A 22,862-nucleotide genomic window follows, 5' to 3' on the forward strand; every position below is an offset into this window, starting at 1 on the left:
TGTCCCTTTGTGTGAACAGTGTGACAAACCTCTAATTGTTCTCCATTTTCTAATTGAGTGCCTTTTCTATGAACGGGAACGCCGATCTCACTTGGCAGAGTTATACAGAAAGCACATTCCTTTACACACAATGCTGTTATTGGGTGATGAACCATTCGTAACTTACAAGCAGGTTTTTAAGTTTTTAGAAGCTATTGGTCTTCTACATCGACTCTGAACTTTAAAGTGTTTCACTCATGTTCATTTTTGTTCGTGACATTATTCGATTGATGTCTCATCCCTTTACTTTTAACCGTGACCACTAGAGTCTTTATCCTGGCTTACCCTCAATGCAATAGTTTATTCTTTGGCGCTTTTTGGCCTTAGCAGTCCTTGCGCCATAAAAAGCCAATCCAAACCAAACTTTCCACGCGATCGCGAGCAGCACCAGTGAGTGATGTCGTCGGCGTAAAATACATAGGTATAACGCAAGAGACTTCCGCCTGAACTGACAGCCTGATTAATATCTAACAGAAAAAAAATGCAAATGAGTACACAATCTGCGTTTCATGAGATAGCCAAAGCCGTTGAGGCGTCGAAATGTGTACTTTGCTATATTTGATTTTAGTTCATGTGCTTTATGGTATTTTTAGGAACTTTACTTTATGGTAGCAAAGTTATCAGGGATGGATTCTGGGAGATGTGTGCTTTTGAGGAATGCTTTAACGATATGCGTTTTTATGGTTCGTGCTTTTGAGAAAAAAATTTATTCTGATACGTGCTTTTTTGAATGAAATGCTCTTGTAGAACATGGTTTTGGTTAATCGATTATTGTAGGCGCGCCGCAGAGCCTTACAAACCCTAAACGGCGGCAGTGCGAGCGCAATTGCGGAGTTGCTGCTGCGTTGCCGGGAGAGAGCCGGATCGACAGCGCGTCTTGCCATGGATGACGTGATCGCGCGAGAGGCAATGGCTGTGGGGGAGAGAAATGTGTCCAGGAACTGAAAAAAAAAAAAAGAAAGTGGGGGAGACGAGAGCGGGCGGTGGACGCTAGAGCACAGAGCTATGACTGGAATAATTAGTCAGTAAAAGCAAAGCTAGCTACCTTTGTCTCTGCTCACTCTTCGAACGCTTTCGAATGCCAAACGACGGCATCCAGCGTTCAGTGTTCGCGTTTAAACGCTTTCAAACAGTGAGTAGAGGAAAGAGCAGTTCGCTTTCCGTCTACCCACTAATCATTAAAGTCAGATCTTGGCGTGATAGAGTACCCGCGCGCTCAATGAGGTGGCACGCGCCCCGCGGTCACGTGGATGTTTGCAGACGGACGCCGCGTGATTTCGCAGGAAAGGGACACTAAATGTGTCCGCTGTGAAAAGGTTTTACAGCTAAAATGAATATACTCAAGAAAAAAAAAAGGCTTAATTTTTAAGGCCAGTTGAAACATTAAAGCGAGTCTCAAATTTAGTGTGTTTGCACACTACATTGTCTAAGGTAACTCTAAGTAACCCCCTACCACCGTATTTCGATTAACTATATATGGGCAAAATTGCTAACTTTGTGTGTCTGCTAGTAGTAATGAAAAAACACTGTTCAACCAGGTAGCTTCTGGTTTAATGAAGAAACAATGGGCGACCAAGTTTACACTTGAGAATTTAGGATTCTATAATTATTAAAATGTGAAGCGCTACGGCCGTTATCTGTGGTTTATGTCAATCGACACGACAATGTTTCAATAGATAACTTTTCAACTTAACTTTTATTTATAAATTAAAGATACCTTTTTAATGCTAACACTTTCTAAAATATTTATCACCCACAAGTGTCCCTGGTCACTCGGGTAAATTAGCCGGCAAAGCTTTAAAAACCCAATCGTTAGAAATACTCTATAAGATGAAATTGTTGCTTTAATAAAAATCATGAGTTTGGGTTTCACACGGGAAATCGGCTCATTCATATCTTAAACTTAATAAATATAAATGAGCATTATATGCGCTTTAATTTTTGTTTTTGTGTCTTCAGCGTCATAGTCTTATTCCATTAATATAATACGCTGTTTCTGCGTCAGATCATCAATAACGGTCCGGGTCATATTTTTTGTATACTTATGTACAAAAACTAAATGTTAAAGCCATGTTCTTGGCAGAAGCATTCAGCTATTGGCGGCGTGCGCGAACTACAAAGGGCGTTTCTCTAGCTATCATCATCATCGTTTGTGACGTCATGAGTAAGACCGACTAAGACAGACTGCGCAGATCTTGGATCCCTCGGCTGGTCAGCTCGCTCCTGGCGCTGTTTGAGTAACACGCGGCAAAGATGGTTTCACGCGTTGTGTCTATTTGGTGAAGTGATATTTGTAGTGGGATAATTTACCAAAGCTTGAAACCGTGGCACGAGTAGTCGTGCTAACAAGCATTTTGGCGCTGATGTGTTGAAGCGATGGGATTGTGTTGTGCTGTTCTCTACCCCAATGCAGAAAGCTGGATGATGGAAATAGAATATCCAGCGCTTTATCAAACCACAACATCCACCACGGCGAATAGGGTGTATCTTTTTTTTCATTATGATTCAATTCGTGCAAAATCAAACTGAGAAAGGAATGTCTCATCAAATTGAAAACAAGAAAGCGAAATTTGAGAACCACTCGTGCGTGTGGTAAACACTTCAGTGAAAGCGACTTCGTGTATACTGTTGGTTCTAATATGTTTTGTGAGTGCTGGTCTCTTATTCGTTTGTTTTATTTGTTGTCTTAAAAAACTGGCAGAAAGAAGTGGTGGCTGGCTTTCGGAGTCTTCTCAATTAAATCCCTGCTTATTCGCCCGGTCAACGCAAAACGTGCGAGACACCCTCGCCATCGATGTCTTAAATCTAATAAGCCGGTGACACTTCAGTGTCCCAAGAAATGAGGTATACACCTGCTATAAAATACTACTGGCTGTATGATTAATTTTGCGTACCCAAATGCGCCTAAAGCGTGATACGCGTCTCAGCGAGGGCTTTTAAACTTGTAAACATGCTTAGTAAAAATTAGATATAACAAATTAAGCAATCGCCTGATTTTGTCGGGCCATGTCCAACAATTTAAGAAGTTATGAAAATGTATGCTTTTTTTTCGAGCAGAAGTCGCGATGTGACAAACTTTTTTGCCAGGTATTCGATACGGGAGGCGCTAAGCGTCACTTTCCGACGAGCATTTGCTCTTTAGCAACACTCAAGTCTTACTTGGATAAAAGCGTTAGTATCGGTAAGCTTAGTGTAGCTAAAACAAGTGTGCGGCGTTTTGCAACGTAACTGTGCGCGCGTGCACAACTCCGATGACAGCACGTCATTTACTCTGGTGAATGCAAAACCTTTTTTTTTTCCACAGGAGCCTCCACAGGTCCGAACTAACATAGCCACTCCGTGCTTCGACATAGCGCGTCGTCTGCTCGTATACTACCAGCTCCGTCACAGGAGGGCGTCCGCGATATGGCGCCACCAGAGCATCTCGTCACCAATACGCAAACGTCGTAGCTAATTTTCTTTCAGAGATATAAAATTTAGAATCCTTAGGCGAGAATATTGCCAAGGTTTCGCTATGGTAGTTTGCACAGCCGTCAATTTCACACTGAAGCATGCACGTAGTAATAATTTTTTTCCGCTTATTTTGTTAAATATTTACATTTACACAAAATATTAAAAATACAATAAAAGATTTCTGTGCAAGAAAATTTGCAAAACACGTCAAATAAACACGTTATACAGGCATATTCACAAATTATTTTAAACGAACTACTTAATTAAAACGACTCAAAATATATCCAAATTATCGTCGTTAAATGCATTATACAAATGTATAAAACTATGCTTATCTATTAGTGTAGTTCTTTTATTGATGAAGAAACGCTGTTCATTTCTCTAAATGTCGCTAAAGTTCTCGTCAATATTTAAAAGAAGTTCAACTTTTTTTTAAACTCTCCTTAACCGGTTACAGTGGCTTTAAATAACTTTTGATAGCAAAACAATGAGTAACACATGATGTCTTTAAGAGAAAAGCGACAACAAACCTGCTCTCGAATTGCGGTAGTTTGTCTTCGTTATAGGGGCTTTGCCGCACGATGTCTGATCCAAGAAGACATATTTGACAACCGACAAAGGCTGTACATTGGTGCTGTTTTATCGCAGCTTACAAAAAGTCATGCTGTCACTAGCTTAGCTAGCTTTATATTTGTGTTTCCATTTCGTTGCCTCCTAAACTCCCCCCCCCCCTTTCCTCCCTCTCCACTTCCCATTATCTCACGAAGGACTATCGGCAGACGACACTGTTGCCGGCAGTTGAGAGCTGGAGGCACAGCACATTGCCGAGACCGAGAAAACAAGGCGAGGGAAGTAGTAGATCTGGAGAAGCGTTATCTCGGTGTTCAACATTATCTGACGACAAACAAGCCAGCTTACCCTTTCTAAGTATTCACGCGTACCCAATGGAATTCAGATACAACTTGATAACCTCAAGCGTTTTGTCGTTCGGTGTTTCTGTGTCAGTTGATACAGTGGTGGTCCGGGTCATATTTTGCATATTTCTGTAAGATATAGACTATATGAAAGTCATGTCCTCGGGAGAATCACTCAGCTATACACACAGGGCGTGTCACAAAACGCGGACCAATTCGTTTCTGTGAAAGGTACGCATCGCACCAAAAATAAAGAAGGGTTTATGTAAAATTAGTTCCTGACAAAGAGCAAATTTAGGAAGAAATCTGTGTTTGATATAATTAGGTTCATAATTACGTTTAGTGACTTTACAATGAATATATTTAAAGGTACCATTTCAGTTAGAAACATGGTAAGCATAATTGAAAACTTTTAAATCCTTCACAGTATAGAGATACCAGAAATCCGCAGCATTTACGGCGCTCAGTAAAATACGCTCACTTTGAACGTGTTCTAATAGGGGAGGGGGGGAGGGGGAGGTTGAAGGTGGAGCGTTCGACGGCAACGCAAGGAAACAAATAAAAAGCTCAACTAGCGACACCATAATTTTCTGTACTTCATACTACAGAGCAGCGTCGCTGTAAAACCTTTGTCGGTTATAAAAAAAAAAAAAAAATCTTTTTGCGGCCGACGTCGCGCGGCGAAGCACCCTTAACGGAGACAAGCTAGCTCAATTTGAGTAAAGGTTTGTGGTCGTTTTCATCTTAAAGGAGGTCATATGTTACTAAATGTTTTGCCATCACAAGTTAGTTCAGGTCACTGTAAACGTTAAGAAAAGTTAATGAAAAATAAGAACTTCAGAGTGTTTTTTTTTAAATATTGACGTGCAATTTTCCTTATTTAGAAAAATGGGCTGCGTCTCTTCATTAATAACAACCCTACAATATTAGATAAGCGTATGTGTCTTATATATACGTAAAACGCATTTAAAGATTATAATTTTGCTAAATTGTGCACCGTTTTAAATAAAGTAGTTACGTGGTAATAATTTGTGAATGTGTCTCTAAAACGTGTGTACTCGACATGTTCCATAAATATTTTTGCAGGTAAATATAATGCTGTAATTATTAATATTATGTGTACATGTCGTACAGCTTTCGTAAAAGAAGTAGGAAATATTACTACTATGTGCATGCTTAGGTGTAAAATTGACGGCTGTGCGATGCACCATAGTGAAACCTTGGCAATCTCCCCGCCTCGAGCTTCAAAATTTTATACCTCGGGAAGAAAATGAGCTTCGGCTTTCGCATATAGCTGAATGCTCCTCCCAAGAATATGGCTTTAAGATAAACTTTTTACATAGCTAAAAAAGCTATGACCCGGACCATCATTGCATGATCTCGCGTGGAAACACCGAGTAGTCAAAAGATAGACGGAAAATACGAATCAAAAGTTTACAAATAAAAATCTGACTTAAAAAAATGTGTTACACGCCGAGTTAAGGGACAAAAACAGTTTATAAAACACGTGTTGCACTTCTTTTTATTTCCAGATGCTCGGGGAGGTTCACGGAAGAATGTTTGACTATGTGTACAATTCTGAAAGCTTAATACTCAATGACTCTCCCGCAACCTGCTTGACACTTCAGTTCTTATATTCTCAAGAGGAAACAAGCAGTTTTGGTGAACTCTGGGCGCACTATAAGACAACTGACGGAAACAGGTAAGGTTAATGTTCGTCTTACTTTACACCGTAAAATACCACTCTCTGAACTCATAATGAATGAAATTTCAGGCACGTTAAAAGAATAGAACTCGAGCATAAAAAATCAAATGAAAACAAACTTCGAAACACTCTGATTTTGATCTTTTCAAAGTCATGCAAGAAGGGTATGAATGAAATATCTATTTTAAGCATGCTGATATAAGTTTGGAAATGTTTTTTTTTAATATATATTTTGCATGGAGTTGATAATATTGTAAAAAAATAAAAGCTCCAAATATGTTTTCAAGAGAGCGAATGAAATGCAATGTTGTAATTGAAATGAAGTGAATGAAGTGCGTACTCGAATAACACTGACAAAATCTGAAAATGCATTCGCAGCTAAAAATATTCTATATTCAAATTTATTCGAGAAATTCCCAGTAAGCATATAAAATAATTCTTTCTTCGTGATGAAATGAAGCTTACCAACATGCAATTTTTAAGGGAAAAGTGTAACCTCTGAAAAACGGCCAGTGAAAGCCTTGTTGAGCAACATAACTAGGGTCTTCCAAGCTGGGCTTGTACCAATTATTCTGTATTTGATGATCAATGACTAATTAGATGCATGAATCTTTGCAGGTAGATACCCAAAGAGAGTTGAGTTCGAAGTTCAGGAACGCCATTTATGCTACGTCTTGAAGGCAACAATTATAAGTGGTACGTAACATCTTGAAAATTTAAATATTCTCGCGTTTCTACATCTAGTCCCTAAACAACCCTCTCGTATCACACAACTGTATACTTTAAAAATGGTGTTCATAATTTTAACTTTGCCGCCTCGGCGCCTCCGAAACAAAGTGGCGGCCTTCTGATTCGCAGTTGGCGGGTTTGAATACTGCCCAAGGTGACCGCAATCATATGGAGACCTATTGCGTACAAGTCGTCTTGTAAAGGAGATTTTGGTTGTACGTCGAAAGATCCCAAAGTAGTCAAAATTAATTCTTAGTCTTCCACTGGGGCGTGCTGAATCAAGCCAGAAGATCTCTGTTGGTTTGGCACGTAAAGCCCCAAATTTGATGGATATTTTTGACCTTTCTGTAGAATTACTTATAAATTTTATTTCATTGCTTATGAGTCAGTCAATAAAAAAGCTGCGATACCTTTTAATTTAACAATAGCACAAATCAAACTTTCATGGTATGCGCTAGATTAGTTAGGTCTAAAAGCGACATTCTTGCATATTGCTACCAAACGACGATGTTTGTCTATTATTATTAAGCGTATCACACATTCGACCCCCCCCCCATTACTGGCTTTTACATTTCTCAGTCATAGCTATGATTCCATGTTTTCATTAGATACCAATACACCCCTATAAAACACCTTGGGATGTTGTTTCTTGAAATCGGGGAAAACATTGAGGACGTTGAGAGGATGTCAGACCTGGAGACGGCGGTGTCTCAGTATGAGCCCTTAGCCTCGGTGCCTCGGAGGCGGGAGCATTCTACTTTGACTGGGTTACCTCTTGGGAGCCTGATGATTCAAACCCAGTGAGCAACAGTACCACCAAGCTCCTAGGGCTCTTTTGTGCTACATACACCGATCGAACGGCGTGCGAGATCACCGTGGCTCGCTGCTGCCCCGCCTCAACGAAATCTGGACGTCTGCAAATCGGACTGTCACCCTCTGCAATAACAGCAATCATTCTTGTCGTCATCTTGCAAGCATACACTCATCTCATTATCATGTTCATTAGAAGCGGCATTGCAGGCCTCCATGGTACGCGCTGTTGCTTTTCCGCGGTGTCGCGGCTCTCCAGAGCCAAATGAAGATATTTTTATTTTATTATTATTATTATTATTATTATTATTATTATTATAAAAACATCGTATCGCAGCAACTATAGAACATGAAAGTCTCCGGTTTTCATTAAAAAAAATTAACAGCAAAACTTTTTTGTTCCTTTTCTTTTTTCTTTTTTTTTTTAACACAATTTGTTATAACCGTCCTTGAGGTTGCCTATTTGTTTGCGAACCAGGTCCCTTGCCCCATCTTCTTTTGTCTTCGTTGAAGGGATGAAGTTTTTCAATTATTTGGGTCATAGACGTATGTTCCATAGACTCTGAAGTAAAGAGGATACGGAGGGGAATTGAAGTTATTTGGGGTCTCAACTTTTTTTTTTTTTTTTAAATATGCAATTGCTGCATAACTTCAGCCACGATATACCCAGATGTTTCGCCTGGCACTGAAAATAAGCAACGAAAAGCACCGTTTTCCAAAACAATTTATCTCGTAAAGACCGCCCCTCCCCCCCTTCAATTTGAAGGAAAATAACCCTGATAACAAGAGATCCTAAGCAGAGCCCTACGGAAGCGCTGCCCTACAGTGTTAGCAAAATAGGTGTATATGGGTAATATTTGGTGGCTAAATACACCCGATTTGGAATAATGAGGAAAGATATACATGCTCCGCATTTAATGAACAGTCACCAATATCCCCGGAGATCGTAAAAAACGTAGTTATTGTTCGCGAATACACGTCCGTACGTGTTCACGACCACGAAGACAAAACGAGCTCTTTGGAAAACAAGCCTACTAAGTAAAACCCAATTCACCAGATAGAGAACGGGGACGAGACATTTCGTCTCTGTAGTTTCGAAAAAAAAAAAGACTGTTTTAATCTACCAAATATTAATCGAACAATTTTTTCGTCTTCAAAAGTAACTCATTCAAATCTAGTGAACAAAGCTGCCTTGCTTCTTAATTTTAAAGCTGAGGAAAATTCGAAATGGGAGGGAAAACCAAAGCTGGGGGGGGGGGGGGGGGGGGGGGGCGTAATTCGCGAACTTCTTGAGAACGACGATTCCTTCTTACTATACGGGGGTTAAACAGGTTTTAGGAGACAGTATGTGTTAGTTTGAAGTTACATATATGATTGTTTTCAGAAATAAAAACCAGTTGCGAGTGCGCTCTTTTCTGTCCACTTCTTCGTCCTTGTATTTTTTGCGCTTCTTTAGGCGGTCTTCTTGAGAAGCCATTATTTTAACGTTCAGGATGTTGCGCACATTCAGCAGTGCATTGATCCGCGTGGAATAACCCGACATTTACGGGCTAGCTCATCGATTGACTTGGCATGTTCGGAATTGACACATTGGACAATAAAAAAATAAATACCACTCTACATATGTCGATGCATAAGAGGGTGAGCAGGCCAAAGACACATATTAAGCGGCCTGTAGTACTTTGCAAAGTGAAAGGTGGAAACAATCAGGATATAATCAAGAACTTCAAGGTATTTCCACATAAGTCTGAATGAGCCCGTCCTGATTAAAAGAGGGGAGGGGGCTTGGGCTTTTGTGTTAGTTTTATGGAAACAGGCTGCCGGTGTATCGTGCAGGTAGAGTGAGAATAAACCATGGTCTGCTACGGAAATGTGCCCTCCCCCCGTCAGTATTATTTCTTGCTTTTGTGCTTTTGCGATGCGGGATATTAAGCATAACGGGGCACATTGCCGACCAGCTTGAAGAAAAGCTTTGCCAACTGTGATGAAAAACGTGTGGGAAAATTTTAGCTTTGTCGGTTAGTGCGTGGCATGGAATGCTCAGGCGATGCCCAGTGTGCTGTCATTATTGCTTGCACCCACCTTTGGTCATACATTTTGTTAGCACTTCGGCATTTTCGTCTACATGACCGGCTTGTAATGCAGCTACTTGCAGAATCGAGGCTGGCTACTTTACATCTCCGACATGACTGCGGCTGATGCTAAAATCGCCGATGGCAACTATGCGAAACGAGGAAAAGACCCTACCCATATTTGAAGTTAACTTCTCACCTACAGCATCCCTTCTTGTGAGCGACTGCGGGTTGAGTGTATTGCATGGTTGTCATTTTAGACTGTTTATCCGATGCTAAGTAGAAGGAAAGTGCTTAATGAATGTAAGCTTCTGGCGTCTGGCATTCAAAAATTACTACATTTTATAGCTTTCTGCTTACTTTTTGACTGCTTCCAACCACATATCAACTTCAAAATATTACATCGAAAAGGCCCACCACCAAATTTTAAATTGGTTTGAAACCTGGACGGAAAGAGACTTCGTAAAATGTGGGAACATGAACAGAAAATTCGTTTTTCGAAAATTTACGTTATTTTTGAGAGTTACATGCAACTTAAAATAACAAATACAAGCAACCCATTATGGCTCTGTGACGCATCTGGCGAAATTAAGTGATTGGAGAGCTGGAGTGAAGCGGCTGGCCGATAGACTGCTTGTTAGGTACGGTAGGAAGCAAAAGTTTGCGGAGCACGCGGGCACCAGCCGAAATGACTGACTACGCCTTTTGTTGGCATGTTGCCGCTCTCGAGACTCATGTTTTGCTCAAGCGCTTGCTACTGTGTTTGCAGATTTTTTTTTTCTGGCTTCCCTGGCTTTTGTCTGACGCGCCAGTGATAACTGGGATTGGCACCAGGTGCCGCGAAATGTTATCTAAAGCATCCGAGCACCGTCACCAATCACGGTGCGGCTGAGGCAGACGTGCTGTATGACGACTCACAAAGCGGCACGTTGCTCCGGTCTCGGTCATCTCGTGCTCGTCGGACGGAAGCAAATGAAAACGACATGACTGCGAACACAAAAAGAAGCACATTCTCGAAGCGTGAGTTTTTAAAGCGACCGCACACCATCGGAAGGCGCAACCTGTCATTTCGGCTGGCGCTCTCGTGCCCCGCAAACTTTTGCTGCCGACTCTACGTGGCTGCTGTGCTGAGGACGCACACGCATCGTCACATTATTGTAGCATCAGGTTCAGAATGTGATCGGCGTTACTAATGATCCTGGGCAATTTACACTTGAGCCTCAGTGAAATATTAGCGCTGCAGCTCAGAGCAATGTTCGTCGAGCACTATGCCGTGCCCCTCCGTGCCCCTTCGCACTGAGAAGAGCCCGACCAAACATATCTAGAGCAATGGTTCTCAAACTTTTGGCCGTCACTGACCTCCGGACCCACTCGGAGGCCGTTAGAGGACCCCCAATGCATTCTGCATCAGAGGTCTTATGAGATTGCGTTAGATAATTTTTTTCTTTAGAGCGGCTTTTTGTTATTTGCCGTGGACCCATACGAGTGCTTTCAAATACCCCTGGGGATCCGCGGACCACAGATTAAAAAACGCTTGTCTAGAGCAAGACCTCCTCTATAATGAAGATCAGCTCACTCTAGTTGGCCCAACGATTTTCTTTGAGGCAGCTAGGGGTAAGCTGTACCATGATAGACATTAAAAATAAAAAACAAATTAGGATAACAAGTGCAAATCAACTTTTATTTTCTCCTAAATCTCACACAAACGTCGACAAAGAAAGAAATTAACGATTTTACATTCATCAAAGCCGCTTAAAAGAAGGCGGAGTCATGCCAAGCCACTGCGGCGAATCCACCGGTTGGCTTCGAAAGACATGATGAATCTTCTATTTCTCAGCGACCTTTTTCTCAGAGATGACCAGTGTGCTATTATGGTAGCTATCCTTTTACATTGACTCGCAAACATAAACAACATCGAAAGGGAGTGGATGGTGCCTTTAACTTACACCGCGTACGCGGTCAAAACTGCAGTGCACTGAATAGAGTCCGAATAAACATTATGGGCTTCAATTTTTTTTTTTTTAACACCGCGTCTGTTGTTTGTAGGTTGAAATACTCCAGTGAAAAATTTCTGGCCGGCTATTTATTTGAGATATCTGTTACTTTCAACGTGTGCATACAATGTACACTGGCATTCCTTATTTCGAGTGGCAACGACTCCCAGCACACGCAATTAGCAGATGCTCCTACATAGCTCAAGAGTTCGTAGTGAATCCTTATGAGCTCTACCTTTGTCACATCATTAATCTTCAAGCTTTTGCCTGCACTCCGTTCAACTGCGTCCGGCTCAATAGGTCTACTGCACTGGCTAAATTGCTCATCTGCAGCTGGAAGACTCGTCGCCGGTTGAGGCAGACCAAGGCAGAACAAGTTCTAGGCTGTATAAGCATACAAACAACACAATTTTTTTTGTGCGAAGTTTCTCGGGTATCATGTTCTTGTAGACTTGTCCACGCCAACTCACAAACTTGCCCGATCAATCGCATCAGTGCGCAAACAAATGCTGCAAAGTGAGGACACCAAATTGACCCGTGAGAACAGCACGTGGCAAGAGCTGCATATTTGAGTCGTTGAAATTAGTGTCCCAGAAAGGCCCGGCTGGTTCCAGCATCATGATTTTCCAATGTGATGCTCATTCGACAGCTTCTGGGATAGCCACCATCCGCTATTAATTACTCTTTAATGTGCGAGTACACCTGCACAGCAATTCACAGCTTTCGTCGCTGGCGCAACGGTGGGGTGTATCTCAAAACGTCCCATTGCCCGTTATTTGAAAACGTCCCATTCGCACCTTGAGGTGCGCATTTCGTCCCATTCTTATTTGGTCCGCCTTGTTTGATCTTTCTCATAAGATCCAAATTGTATTTTTCGCAACTGGACCCATTCTCATATCGCCCGTTCGCGCTACGACCGAATGGCCATAGTTCGGCATGCCTCATAACGTCATTATACCTTCGCGGCTTCTTAGTGAGCCTTACCTTGCTTGGGCCCCCCACATACCATCAGATATATGTTATGTGTAGAGGTACGCACTGAGAATCGTACAATGACGTCAGCTTCCCTTCCTCGAAGCAAACGAAACAAAAAGCGGTGAACGTTTAATTTGGAAACTTTGTTTGAACAGAAATAGCATACATAGTAGCAGTAGTTCTCAACCATTGATGTTTCGCGGACCCCTTGTAGAAAGGTGGAGATGATGGAGGGTCCCGTTCGGGGTGAGATGAATAGAAAGGTATAGTTTATCATGATAATGATTTAATAAATGAATATAACTAATTGCTAGTGGGAAGTAGACTTATCTCATGGACATACACACGAGAGTACTCATCCGAAAATTGGAACGTTTCTTCTGAACGTGAAGAAAGACAACTAATATTGCCGTGCTTGACTGATGAGAGAGGGCTTCACGGACCCCTAGGATGCCTTCGGAGACCCCCATTTGAGAACCACTGCATTATAGAAGTGGTGGCATTGTTCCAAGTCGAGAGACCTCAAAAAACGTGACATTTCGGAATACGACCTGGCTGCGATGAATAGTTGGTTTGTTTTATCGTCAGCTAGTAACTTTTCATGACGACCTCGACGCGCTGCTAAAATCCTTAGCAGAGAGAGTATGCCTGTAGAGTGGCACACACACACACACACACACGCACAAACTATATCAATGTATTTATTATTATTACCCTAAAAATGATTTTCAGCGATATATTTTTGGAAATGGCTGTTTTGAAAAGGGCCAGGTGAGGAGGGTGAAACGAGAACGAGCCCAAATAAGGAGGGTTGGAATGCGAACGATGAAACTAGAAAGGGCCAAACGCGACGGGTCGAAGTCAGAAGATCTTTTTTGAGAGTGGTTGTTTTAAGGAGTGCCAAGTGAGAAGGGCGAAACGAGATAACCACCCCAACGGTGAACTTAGAATGTGTGCCGTAAACCATCCCTTTTTTTTTGCCTGATAAAATTAAAGTTCGCATGCACTTAAATTTTGCGGCCACTACGTGTTTCCTGAGTAGCCAGAGCCACTAATGTGGTAATAATATAAAGATAGCGGAAGCCATATGGTTCTTTTAGACAACCTTCTTATGCCAATTTCTCATTATCAACATAATAAAATACGCAGCTTCTTTCTCACGTAGGACCCACCATTTCATGCACCCTGGCTGGCGAAGACTACTGAAGGAAAGACATCGGAGCCTTGATAAACAGTCCCTGTTCGAGGTGTCAAAGGCTTTGACTGCAGTTTGCAAAAGTTTTGTTCAAATTTTATATCAGTACCTCCTTTTTTAAGTTGCACTATTCCTGTTGGCTCCCCTCCTCTCGCCAACATCTTCTTTTTTTAAAGAAATAATGAATTTTCAAGTTGATGTTTTCACACCTCCATGACTGGTACCTGCACTACTGACAACACTGAACTGGAGCAGCACATCATGTGATGTGTTATCCGTGGAATTCAAGATGCACCATAGAGTAGGAATGTCATGAAGAAAAGCAAATTTTTGGCATTCCACGAAGCAGTCCGACATGAATGCTACTTTTGTGAGTCGTTCCACCTGTGGGCAACCTGGCGATTCCAAGCGGTTGGCCCAGGCTGCCCCTCCGACAATCATAAGTGGTCATCTTGACCACGAGGGGGCCAAGGGCAACTGGCCACGCGAGCGGCGCTCCGCCGCTGATAAAAGGCCTTCGCAGCGGATGCGCGGGGGCTGTTGGGATCGCGGCGCAGGCGATAGCGCTCATTAAATGTTTACGTGTTGTTGAACCGGTGTGCTGTGTCATTCTCCGAGACGGGTAGCAGCAAGGGAAGTCCCAGGCACCTTATACTACGCCCGATTCAATCAAGCCATGCTCCAGTCGTTCCCAAGGAAGTTTCACAATATAGCAAGTGCAATCAAACAGTTTACCAACTCACATTTTGACGCCCCAAGTCCTGTTATCCTCCGGTGGCGGAAGCAGCTGAACGGCCCCCTCTATCAATCAATACCCTCTACAAAATGCTATCTACCAGTCGAGACTCTCTCTACTCAGACCTCACATGAAGCCTTCCGACAATGACCGCATGAAGACTGTCCCTCAAAGACTCCTAACTGAAGACCGTCAAATCAAGACTCTCGAATAGAGACTCCCAAATGAAGACTGTCTAGACCCCTGCCTACTATCTCCTTAATAGCCAGCCCGATTTCTTTGTCCCCCACCCCCTCTCGCTCCTACGGAGAATCTCATGCCCCCTTGTAAGGCCACGGGGGAGAGCCGCGGCGCCTGTCTGGGGAGAGATCCCGGCTCGGTACTGTAACGCGAACCTCAACAGATGTTCGCCAGTAGGCATGTCATCCTCAGCGTTGTTGACGTGACGGGTTCAAAGGGTCCCAGACTGGCGGATAATGTCGGCTTTGGCACTGGAGACGTTGGAGGCGTAAACAGGTGTTCACCCCTGCGGGGGATGTGGGCTTTGGCACCGAGCACGTGGAGATAAATCCCGAGTCTCTCCACATTCATGAGCAGATGCATCCGCCTCTGCTCCGGCCATATCACATAGAAATGCTCTCTTGTTTATAACTACCATATAAATGTTATAAAAATATATATAAGCCCTCTGCTGCACAGTGATCAAATTTTAAGAAAATATGAAAATCTGCAATTTCCCAGTACTTTTTGAGCAGCACCTACGGGACTGCTGTGAATTCTAGACGTCTGCCGGTAATAAACCCTGGCAAGTTTATTGCACTATTTCCTACAGAAAAGAAGCGACACTTTCTAATTTTACAACAAAAAACCGACTTGTGAAACACACCTTTGACAAAGAGTTTAGATTGCTACGTGCAGACGTCGATTTTTACAGTTTATTTTAGTTCGAGCCTGGTGACTTGGGACACCGTATACTTGTCTTTTGTTTATCGCTGCAGCACAAATAGTTGCTATCATACACTGTAAATAGCTGCCAATTAACAGAGTCGACAAATAAATGAGCAGAAACTATTAAAGCGCAGCTCTTGAGGAGGAAGAGAGAAGGGCACGGAGGGGAGGGTAGGCCCCTCTGTACCCTCCTTTCCTCCTCCCTAGCCTGTTTAACTTAGCAAGAAAATTTCCTTAGCTAAAATTAGCGGGGAAACTTTTTCCCGCTGAATTTCACGGGAAACATTTTCCGCTAAATTTAGGGAAGAAATATTGCCCGATGAGTTTAGCGGGTTAGGGAAGAGGAGGGGAGGGTACGGAGGGGCATACCCTGCCCTCCGTAACCTCCCTTCTTCCTCCTCAAGAACTGCGCTCTAATTCCGCGTTACAGATATTTGTATACGTCTTTCATTTTTTTTTTGCACATCTGTTTTTTTATTTTTGTTTTCCAGTTTTATTCTTCGCATGCAAGTCAAGATCACGCGCATGAAACGGGCGTGATTCTTGTGCGCGCGAGTACAATGTGAAATTTCTGGCTGTCATGTTTGAGATTAAACTGTATCAAGTAGATATAAATTTAAATAAGTCATGAATCGGATATAGGTTGTTGATTTTTAGACAATTAGGTCTGAATTAGTCAGGATACAATTTGCAAGTGTGCATGAAATAACTCAAAAATGGAAAGAAGCAAATTGTAGATTACAAAACCTGCTTCCGAATAGATTACTTTTTTTCGGAAGTACTTACGTGATAGTGCAACCGAAGACTCGATTTTTACGTTTCTTTCTAAATAAACTTTAAAAATCAATTGTTTTCCAAAGATTTTGTTTTATTAACAAGGCCTTTTAATATACATTTGCACATCAAATTCGAAAAATGAAGTCACGGATTGCGATTGTGTACAGCTTGATCTAAATTTCCTAACTGTTAATAGAAAAGACCACCGTGCTTGTGCTAACATTAGAAGTGGGTACATAAGGTTTCTATAATCTCTGATAAAACACACTGCTCCTTTCGTGACCATAAAGGGTGTGGGGTCAACCTTCAAGCCGACAACTCAGAAAACAGCAGATCCAGATCTCAAGCTAGAAAAACTTTAGAGATACATTTTTATTGGCGAATGCACGCTACTGTTGGCATGTCTGTATATCCTTATCGTTTGCTTACCGCGCTCAACGGTTAACTTAACTTGGTCCCTGCACTACCTTATTACGTTAATTCATGAAATGCAAGTTGGCGTTAGCGTGAGTGAGGCTCTGTCACCTATAGCGAATCTAGCACGTATACTTTCCCTTAAAGGAGCTGTGCAACAGTTTCAGCGCTTTGCTTAAATAATTTGGGAGTTAGTGTCTCAACCTTTCTAAAGTAAAGAAAAAAAAAACCGCTTTTGCCTGCATGCCCTAGTTTTTTTTTTTTTTTTTTTTTTTTAAATGGACAAAGATTGAGGTTTTCGGCACCTCTCAACTCCTTCCCCATCTTCTGAGTCACGTGCGCTGCGACGTCAATGGGGTTTGCGCGGGGTTCCGGTGAAGCTCTCTCTTTAGAGCCATCACTGAGCAGCGAGAACTCATCAGCTCGCGACCGCGTGACCACGTGCTGGCGGGCGCAGCGCGAACAATATGGTGAAAGGAGGAAAGTCTCATCCAAGTCCGGCCATCCCCGTCCGGCTCTGTCCCCCTCCCCCTTCGGCTTCTGGCGGCTGTTCGCGGTAGCAGAGAGAGCTGACGGTTTTGTGGTCCCAGGATAGATGGCGCCACTAAAACTCCGTATAATAAAAGTTCTCTCGATGATACCAGGTTTTTGACGCATTTATATTTATGTTAGAACGACAAGATTTATAGAAAAGTTACCTTTTATCGAACAGGTATTCGCAGAACTTGCTATCTTTCTACAAGACCCCCCATTGACGCCACGCCGCGTGTTTCTCATGGCCGCCGCTCGCGGCCGCAGGTCGGGGAATATTCTAATTTTTGCATCGCGATTATGCGGCGGCCTGGCAATTATGCGGCGGAATCGCAACATTTCGATGGAAAGAGGTGTGTTTTCTGTCCTTGCGACAAGGTGAACAATGTCAAAATTAGAAGATGCCAATTATTTCAACGTTAAAATTGTTGCACAGCTCCTTTAACCTCACGAGTGTGCGTGTAAAGGGGTGTCGAAACAAGATACTACAAAACGCACGACTCTGGCAAATCGTTCGGCGCTCCGCTTCTGGTCGTTTTTCTTTGCCAGGGGTAAACTTCCTCCCGTCAATCCTGCGGGGGGGAAACTTCCCCCCGTCGAACCTCCGAGGAAGAGATTTGACTGGGGGAAGTTTCTCCCCAGCAGATTGGACGGGGGGGATGGAGGGGGGAGTTTCCCCCCGGCAATGAAAAACGACCGAAAGCGGAGCGCCGCACGATTTGTCATAGTCGTGAGTTTTGTAGTATCCTGTTTGGACACCCCTTGAATCAAACGTGACCCAAGCAGCACAGATTGTGGCCAAGCATTGGCAAAGGGCTGGCGATGTCCTTTTTACCATTGGCGAAAGAGTGGCCATTCATCGGCCAATACTTAGACAATGGCTGATGGCGAGTGGCCATTGGCCAATGGCAAGAGAAATACCAGTCATCGGCAAATAGCTGGCCACTGTCTGGCCGCTGACCAGAGGACCATGGCCAGCCATTTGCCAATGATCGACCACATCTGTGCTACTTGGGTAAACCAAGACGGGGCTGCAGCCAGCAGCCTCGACAGCGTCATACAACGGAGTGTAAACGGTCTAGATTGGTATGAGCAACCACCCTCTTCGCTAGAACATTCAAACCTGTATCAATGTTTATGTCCCACAGTGTCCAGCGTTGGTAGTGCGAGCACTTCATCGCTTCGTCACGTGGCTATCTTGTATAGCGCAATACGATACATCCCCCTGTTCTTTTTTCTTTTTTTTATAAAAATGTTTTTGCGATCACGTTAGTTAAAAAACAAATAAAAAAGAGAGAACACATTAAGGCACTTGATTAAAGTTACAGTCATAGTGTAGTCATAGAGGAGGTCTTGTTTGCCGCTGGGATTTTCGTGGAGGAGATTGTGAACGCCTGCTTAAAGGCACTAAAGCATGGCCCGGTGATGCCAATGACGGTAAGTCTGTATGAGTTTCCTCGTCCGAGGTGTCATCTTGCGGTGTGTTCGGTCTGAAAGGCTCGCTTGTCGGTAGCAGATGTTGCCGGTTCCTCCCAATAACCCTGCCGTCCTCGGTTAAAACTTGGTACGACCTCGGGCTTGTCTCGGCGACGACTTTTGCCTTCTTAGACCACCACCTCTTTTTGACTCTGACGACCTGGCCCTCTTTCAATTGCGGAAGTGGACCTCTGGAATTCTCTTTCTGGACGTGCTTCTGCACCTTCAAACCTGGCTGGTCACCGAAGTCCGGAAGACTTGACCTCAACCTTCGTCCTTGCAGCAGCTCCCCTGGCGAACGTCCGTCTTCTAGTGGGGTTGATCTATAACTCAGCAAACCCAGCCAAAAATCTTCTCGGCTTTCTTTTGCCTTCTTAACGATCCGCTTCACAACCTGCACGCCTCTCTCTGATAAACCGTTTGACCGAGGGAACTCCGGGCTTGACGTTATGTGTCTGAAGTCATACTTGCGAGCAAATAAGGTGAATTCTCGACTTGAGAACTGGGGTCCATTGTCACTGCCTACTTATACTGCCTTTTTGAATCTCGTCCGCATCAGAGGTATTTCAAAAGACTTTGAACGAGATTTTTGACTCTCTGCCCGGTGTTCACGTGTACGTTGATGATATTTTGGTGTGGGGAACGTCCAGGACTCAGATCGACCAACGACTAAAAGGTGTGCTCGAAGCCGCCATGCAAGCAGGACTAACTTTTAATTCCACTTCTGACACCATGTATCGATGCTTATTATTGCGACATCATTATCAGTTCGATGTTATGTCCCACAGTGTCCAGCGTGTGTCCATTCAGCCCAAAAGCTCCGAACGATGTCCCGGGCGCTCGCGTTGGAAGCGCGAGCACTTCATCGCTTCGTCACGTTGCTATCTTGTATAGCGCAGTACCTACGATACAATCTTCAGCACTCGAACTTCAGAGTACGAAATTGAATTGTCCTGCACTTTAGCTATATATATGGTGTCTCTTTGCAATAAATTAGAGTAAGGGAAATATTTATCTGTCAGAATCAATGATGTATCAATGTATTATATAAGTAATGATCGAGTTGTATTGTTCCATTCATCGAAATTACGATGGGAGTCACTGGCCCTTTGTGTACACTCTAAAAAACGTCTGTGCGTCTACTTTCGTGCACAACACTCGGAGAACCAATCATCGCAACTTACGGAGACAGCTCAGCGAATGACGATGCCGAAACATTTGTTTAGACCAAAAAACGCAGTCTGAGTTGTGACATTAAGCAATGCAAAACGTCACGCTTGCATTGCGTAATGTCACAACTACGTCTGCGTTTTTTGGTCTAAACAGATGTTTCGGCATCGTCATTCGCTGAGCTGTCTCCGTAAATTGCGCTGATTGGTTCTCCTAGTGTTGTGCGTAAAAGTAGAAACACAGACGTTTTTTAGAGTGTAAATCGAAAGGTCTGATATATATAACCAGCGGTTCACTCATGCTGTTGTGTAGGTGTGTTTGGTTGTCTGTGCCTCAGTACGTTGTTTGTATTTGCATATTAATATGTTGTTATATATCAGCTGTGTTGTGCAGGTGTGTGTATGCTGCTATCTGCTCATGCGGGGTGTTTCCGAAAGTTTCAATCTCCCTTTATTTGTTGTAGTTTTCAGCATGCTCACTCGGTGGCACAAGCAGCCGCCCAATTTCATTTTGGTTTTCTTTATACGTCTACTTACTGTGTATAGAACTATAGCTACTATGACCATCTAGAAGGAAAGTAACCACGTATTAAAATGCTGCTGCAAACGTAGCAGCCGCTCAGTTCTTTCGCTGGCTCTTTAAGTGGCCGTTTCCACGCGGAAAGCTGTGAAGTCTGCGCACACACGAGATATGAGTGGATACGCCAAAACCTTGCGACGTCGCACGTAGTGTACAACGCTGCTCGCGTGAAAAAAGTAGGCAGGACGTCAGAAACGCCGGCCGGGTCGGTGTTGGAGCTATTGGTCGTCGCTCACGTCGAAGAGAGGCTGTGTTCAAATAAGTTTTCATACCTGTAGTCGTCAGAAAGATTCCTCCTTGAACATTATTCGGTCTCGGTGAACATGCAGCTCGCATGGGACCTCGGAGGTCAACTGAGCCACTACACGAATGGAACCTGATCGACGGGGAAAGACGACGGCTGGATGCAGTCGCTCCAACTCTAGCGTAATTGCCGTAAGGGTGTCAGCGCTTGGGGACGAATGCCTGTGGTGGTTTAGCGCGCTATGGAAGCCTCCGAAATTACACGTGGAAACTACACTTCCACGCCAGCGAAAATCCATGTAAAGCGCTGGGCCCAGCTCTTAGTCATGTCAAGCGGCCGCCATTTTAAATGTATGCAGCCATCGCACCCCCCCCCCCCTCTCTCTAGACGTGTGATCGCGGAAACCAGTACACGTTTAAAGATGTTCATGTTACACAAGACCTCGCGTGTAAACAAAATACACTGAGGCTTAAGAGTAAAACGAACGTCATTTGGGTGTTCACCCTGGGACAACGGTCTGAGCGTCTAGAGGTGTAGATTTTTACTAACAGTGTATAGTGTAAAACGTAATGTACAAACGTAACGTACAATGCTCACACCAGTAAAAACGCCTGAACGTTGTGGTTCGGTTTATTCTTTGCTGCATATCTAAGCCAGTCGGATTTTTTTCTTTGATATTATATTCAATCTATGCGCGCTCCTATAACACAAAGTTACAATTAAGCGTCAATTTGTGTAATAAAAACACGTCCAAACATCTCAAAAAACACTTTCACTGAGATATTTCAAAACAGAGGACGTGTAGCAATGTATTTTGTAAAGAGTAGCCCATAAAAACGAAAATAAATATGTAGTTTTGGGACATATTGAGAGCCGGATATTTTAGTGCACCATCTTTTAGAATTTATGTGGTTTATAGTATTTTTAAGTTACAACATATTTGTTCAGCCTAGCAATTTGAATTAATAATATGAAACAAGGCGGGCCGTTGAGTAATCAGTTGCATTTAATTTCGCAAAAGCTACATTTCTGGACTTTGTAAACTCTGAGAAAAGAAAGCGTGATTCTCAGATGCAGAGGATTGGTAAATCAAAACTGATTGTGTACCTATTTACCACTGATTTGTAACTTCCTAAATATTATGTTCATCGAACCTTTAGGTATAGCGTGAAAGATTTTTAAAAGACTCGCATTAACACATGAATGTATATTCGTTTTCACGTCAAGTAAGAAAACAAGTTGTGCGCATCGTTCATACGTTGCGCACTGTAAATCTTTCGAGATTTGATTCTCGGAAAAAAAAAATGAACGATGCTTTCGGCGTTTTCAATATGTTCGCCTTGATAATATTATAATATATATCGAATCAGAAATTCACCTACATATATCTTAGTTATCCAGATAAAGGGGGAACATTAGAAGTGGTTCCCGATTGGCCAAACGTTCTTTACTCATCTCTTGAGGTGAAAACGGGTATAGTTGTATTGAAAATTGTGCATGTTTGAAATCGATGGCATTTAGCAACACTTTATGGAACCTAAAATTGGTACTCCAGAGCAATGACATAATCTACATGACGAAACAATCAAGAAATATATATATTTCCAGGGTGTGTTATTATAGGCCTAATCACAAGCAGTAGTTACAATCATCCACAGGACTGTCTTTCGACAACAGAACTGATCGAGTGTAAATACGAAGTTTTCAAGGTTTCCGAAACCCATCGGTGCCTTGAATACGAAGAGGTAATAAACATATATTTCTATTTTACCCTAATTTCCAATTGTTCTCAACGGTGTAACTACTAGGCATAAATGACAAAATGTGCAAAGATTGCGACACCCTTAAAAAGTTAGTTCATAACATAAAAATAGTCAATCACAGTAAACAATAGAACGATCCAAGCAAATGACGAAACTGAGAATATCATCAGATCAAAAAAGCCGATGTGCACAGGGACAGCGAACACAAGGTGTCATTTTTTCATTGTCCATGCGCATATTGCATTCAAAATATTAGAACTTTGAATTGTTGCTTTCTGCGGTTTTTTGTACTTTGCTGTAATTGACTTTTCTTATAACGAAGGAAACTGAGCTTACAG

The 22,862-nt window shown here is 42.8% G+C and overlaps 1 protein-coding gene across 1 annotated transcript in view; it reads left to right on the top strand.

Moving 5' to 3' along the window:
• LOC120838522 overlaps window positions 1-22,862 on the top strand; it is a 97,011-nt gene that overhangs the window by 36,305 nt on the left and 37,844 nt on the right. The window contains exons 3-6 of the mRNA XM_040208478.1: window positions 5,939-6,108; window positions 6,181-6,275; window positions 6,730-6,807; window positions 22,370-22,506. Of these exons, the coding sequence (XP_040064412.1) occupies window positions 5,939-6,108; window positions 6,181-6,275; window positions 6,730-6,807; window positions 22,370-22,506 (480 nt within the window). The remainder of the gene's footprint in view (window positions 1-5,938; window positions 6,109-6,180; window positions 6,276-6,729; window positions 6,808-22,369; window positions 22,507-22,862) is intronic.

This window comes from Ixodes scapularis, unplaced genomic scaffold (genome assembly GCF_016920785.2).
Source record: "Ixodes scapularis isolate PalLabHiFi unplaced genomic scaffold, ASM1692078v2 ptg000154l_1__unscaffolded, whole genome shotgun sequence".
NCBI lineage: Eukaryota > Metazoa > Arthropoda > Arachnida > Ixodida > Ixodidae > Ixodes > Ixodes scapularis.